Source organism: Salvelinus fontinalis, unplaced genomic scaffold (genome assembly GCF_029448725.1).
Source record: "Salvelinus fontinalis isolate EN_2023a unplaced genomic scaffold, ASM2944872v1 scaffold_0209, whole genome shotgun sequence".
Lineage (NCBI taxonomy): Eukaryota > Metazoa > Chordata > Actinopteri > Salmoniformes > Salmonidae > Salvelinus > Salvelinus fontinalis.
Genome location: NW_026600418.1, coordinates 32,501 through 36,933, shown reverse-complemented (window position 1 = coordinate 36,933; position 4,433 = coordinate 32,501). Strand labels below are relative to the sequence as shown.

At 55.8% G+C, this 4,433-nt stretch overlaps 1 protein-coding gene across 1 annotated transcript in view; it reads right to left on the bottom strand.

The window, feature by feature from the left end:
- Positions 1–510: 510 nt before the first annotated feature.
- Positions 511–4,433, bottom strand: part of LOC129844720 (protein kinase C beta type-like) — a gene marked incomplete at its 5' end in the record, with an annotated part of 31,221 nt that continues 27,298 nt past the window's right edge. The window contains 1 exon segment of the mRNA XM_055912769.1: positions 511–722. Coding sequence (XP_055768744.1) covers positions 552–722 — 171 coding nt within the window.

The following is a 4,433-nucleotide window of genomic DNA, read 5'->3' as shown; positions in this document are numbered from 1 at the left end:
AGCCTCCTCTGACACTCACACAGGTCAGTGTGCGTTATATAGACGCTGGTTTGATGTGGGGGTGTGAGAGAGAGGGGAGACTGGTAGGAAGTGAGTCTATCTGTGTGTGTGTGTGTGTGTGTGTGTGTGTGTGTGTGTGTGTGTGTGTGTGTGTGTGTGTGTGTGTGTGTGTGTGTGTGTGTGCGTGCGTGCGTGCGTGCGTGCGTGCGTGCGTGCGTGCGTGCGTGCGTGCGTGTGTGTGTGTGTGTATGACTGTCCTCCTCCTCCTCCTCAGTAACAGAGGGATATTCAGGTGCTGTCTAGTAACCCTGCAACAGGGTGATCAAATTAAGACCCTACATCTGTATGTATGTGTATATGAATGTGTTTTGTGTGTTGGTTAAGGTGTGTGTGTATGTGTGTGTGTGTGTGTGTGTGTGTGCGTTGGTTAAGGAGTGTGTGTGTGTGTGTATGTGTGTGTGTGTGTTGGTTAAGGTGTGTGTGTGTGTGTATGTGTGTGTGTGTGTGTGTGTGTGTGTGTGTGTGTGCGTTGGATAAGGAGTGTGTGTGTCTTAGCTCTCTGCAGCCTCCTCCTCAGTAACAGAGGGGTACTCTGGGTTAACGAAGGAGAATCCCTGGAACTCATCCTGGTCGAGATTCATGATGACCTCCTGGTCTGGGGGGGTCAGGACTGGGGGGTGACGTGTAAAGAAACGGTCAAAGTTCTCTGCCTCGCGCCCGCACTGTTGGGTAGGGGAGACGGGGGGAGAGGAGGAGGAGAGGAGAGAGGAGGAGAGGAGGAGAGGGGGAGGGAGAGGAGGAGAGGAGAGGAGGAGAGGAGGAGGGAGAGGAGGAGAGGAGGAGAGAGGAGAGAGGAGGAGAGGGGGAGGGAGAGGAGGAGAGGAGAGGGGAGGGAGAGGAGGAGGAGAGGAGAGAGGAGGAGGGAGAGGAGGGGGGAGGGAGAGGAGGAGAGGAGGAGAGGAGTGGGAGAGGAGGAGGAGAGGGGGAGGGAGACGGGGGGAGAGGAGGAGGAGAGGGGGAGGGAGACGGGGGGAGAGGAGGAGGAGAGGGGGAGGGAGACGGGGGGAGAGGAGGAGGAGAGGGGGAGGGAGACGGGGGAGAGGAGGAGAGGGGGAGGGAGAGGAGGAGAGGAGAGGAGGAGAGGAGGAGGGAGAGGAGGAGAGGAGAAGAGAGGAGAGAGGAGGAGGAGAGGGGGAGGGAGACGGGGGGAGAGGAGGAGGAGAGGGGGAGGGAGACGGGGGAGAGGAGGAGGAGAGGAGAGAGGAGAGGAGGAGAGGGGGGGGAGAGGGGAGGAGAGGAGGAGAGGGGGAGGGAGAGGAGGAGAGGAGAGGAGGAGAGGAGGAGAGGGGGAGGGAGAGAAGGAGAGGAGAGGGGAGGGAGGAGAGGAGGAGAGGAGAGGAGGAGAGGAGAGGGGGAGGGAGAGGAGGAGAGGAGAGGAGAGTGAGGGGAGGGGTGGGAGAGAAGGAGAGGAGAGGAGGGGAGGAGAGGGGAGAGGGCAGGGAGGAGTGGAGAGGGGAGGAAATGGGAGGAGAGGAGAGGAGGGGAGGGAGAGGGGCGAGTTGAGACGCATCCAAGAACAGACAATCAACCAATAGGAAAAGGAGACAGAACCCATGAGAGGTGGATGGATGGAGGTAAGGAGAGGAGGATGGATGGAGGTAAGGAGAGATGGATGGATGGAGGTAAGGAGAGGTGGATGGAAGGATGGAGGTAAGGAGAGGTGGATGGATGGAGGTAAGGAGAGGTGGATGGAAGGATGGAGGTAAGGAGAGGTGGATGGATGGAGGTAAGGAGAGGTGGATGGATGGAGGTAAGGAGAGGTGGATGGAAGGATGGAGGTAAGGAGAGGTGGATGGATGGAGGTAAGGAGAGGTGGATGGATGGAGGTAAGGAGAGGTGGATGGAAGGATGGAGGTAAGGAGAGGTGGATGGATGGAGGTAAGGAGAGGTGGATGGAAGGATGGAGGTAAGGAGAGGTGGATGGATGGAGGTAAGGAGAGATGGATGGATGGAGGTAAGGAGAGGTGGATGGAAGGATGGAGGTAAGGAGAGGTGGATGGAAGGATGGAGGTAAGGAGAGGTGGATGGATGGAGGTAAGGAGAGGTGGATGGATGGAGGTAAGGAGAGGTGGATGATGGAGGTAAGGAGAGGAGGATGGATGGAGGTAAGGAGAGGAGGATGGATGGAGGTAAGGAGAGGTGGATGGATGGAGGTAAGGAGAGGTGGATGGATGGAGGTAAGGAGGGGTGGATGGATGGAGGTAAGGAGAGATGGATGGATGGAGGTAAGGAGAGGTGGATGGATGGAGGTAAGGAGAGGTGGATGATGGAGGTAAGGAGAGATGGATGGATGGAGGTAAGGAGAGGTGGATGGAAGGATGGAGGTAAGGAGAGGTGGATGGATGGAGGTAAGGAGAGGTGGATGGAAGGATGGAGGTAAGGAGAGGTGGATGGATGGAGGTAAGGAGAGGTGGATGGATGGAGGTAAGGAGAGGTGGATGGAAGGATGGAGGTAAGGAGAGGTGGATGGATGGAGGTAAGGAGAGGTGGATGGATGGAGGTAAGGAGAGGTGGATGGAAGGATGGAGGTAAGGAGAGGTGGATGGATGGAGGTAAGGAGAGGTGGATGGAAGGATGGAGGTAAGGAGAGGTGGATGGATGGAGGTAAGGAGAGATGGATGGATGGAGGTAAGGAGAGGTGGATGGAAGGATGGAGGTAAGGAGAGGTGGATGGAAGGATGGAGGTAAGGAGAGGTGGATGGATGGAGGTAAGGAGAGGTGGATGGATGGAGGTAAGGAGAGGTGGATGATGGAGGTAAGGAGAGGAGGATGGATGGAGGTAAGGAGAGGAGGATGGATGGAGGTAAGGAGAGGTGGATGGATGGAGGTAAGGAGAGGTGGATGGATGGAGGTAAGGAGGGGTGGATGGATGGAGGTAAGGAGAGATGGATGGATGGAGGTAAGGAGAGGTGGATGGATGGAGGTAAGGAGAGGTGGATGATGGAGGTAAGGAGAGGAGGATGGATGGAGGTAAGGAGAGGAGGATGGATGGAGGTAAGGAGAGGTGGATGGATGGAGGTAAGGAGAGGTGGATGGATGGAGGTAAGGAGAGGTGGATGGATGGAGATAAGGAGAGGAGGATGGATGGAGGTAAGGAGAGGTGGATGGATGGAGGTAAGGAGAGGTGGATGGATGGAGGTAAGGAGAGGTGGATGGATGGAGGTAAGGAGAGGTGGATGGATGGAGGTAAGGAGAGGTGGATGGATGGAGGTAAGGAGAGGTGGATGGATGGAGGTAAGGAGAGGTGGATGGATGGAGGTAAGGAGAGGAGGATGGATGGAGGTAAGGAGAGGTGGATGGATGGAGGTAAGGAGATGGTGGATGGATGGAGGTAAGGAGAGGTGGATGGATGGAGGTAAGGAGAGGTGGATGGATGGAGGTAAGGAGAGGTGGATGGATGGAGGTAAGGAGAGGTGGATGGATGGAGGTAAGGAGAGGTGGATGGATGGAGGTAAGGAGAGGAGGATGGATGGAGGTAAGGAGAGGTGGATGGATGGAGGTAAGGAGAGGTGGATGGATGGAGGTAAGGAGAGGTGGATGGATGGAGGTAAGGAGAGGTGGATGGATGGAGGTAGGAGAGGTGGATGGATGGAGGTAAGGAGAGGAGGATGGATGGAGGTAAGGAGAGGTGGATGGATGGAGGTAAGGAGAGGTGGATGGATGGAGGTAAGGAGAGGAGGATGGATGGAGGTAAGGAGAGGTGGATGGATGGAGGTAAGGAGAGGTGGATGGATGGAGGTAAGGAGAGGAGGATGGATGGAGGTAAGGAGAGGTGGATGGATGGAGGTAAGGAGAGGTGGATGGATGGAGGTAAGGAGAGGTGGATGGATGGAGGTAAGGAGAGGTGGATGGATGGATGGAGGTAAGGAGAGGTGGATGGATGGAGGTAAGGAGAGGAGGATGGATGGAGGTAAGGAGAGGTGGATGGATGGAGGTAAGGAGAGGAGGATGGATGGAGGTAAGGAGAGGAGGATGGATGGAGGTAAGGAGAGGTGGATGGAAGGATGGAGGTAAGGAGAGGTGGATGGATGGAGGTAAGGAGAGGTGGATGGATGGAGGTAAGGAGAGGTGGATGGATGGAGGTAAGGAGAGGTGGATGGATGGAGGTAAGGAGAGGTGGATGGATGGAGGTAAGGAGAGCTGGATGGATGGAGGTAAGGAGAGGAGGATGGATGGAGGTAAGGAGAGGTGGATGGATGGAGGTAAGGAGAGGAGGATGGGTGGAGGTAAAGAGATCTGGATGGATGGAGGTAAGGAGAGGTGGATGGATGGAGAGGTGGATGGATGGATGGAGGTAAGGAGAGGTGGATGGATGGATGGAGGTAAGGAGAGGTGGATGGATGGAGGTAAGAAGAGGTGGATGGATGGAGGTA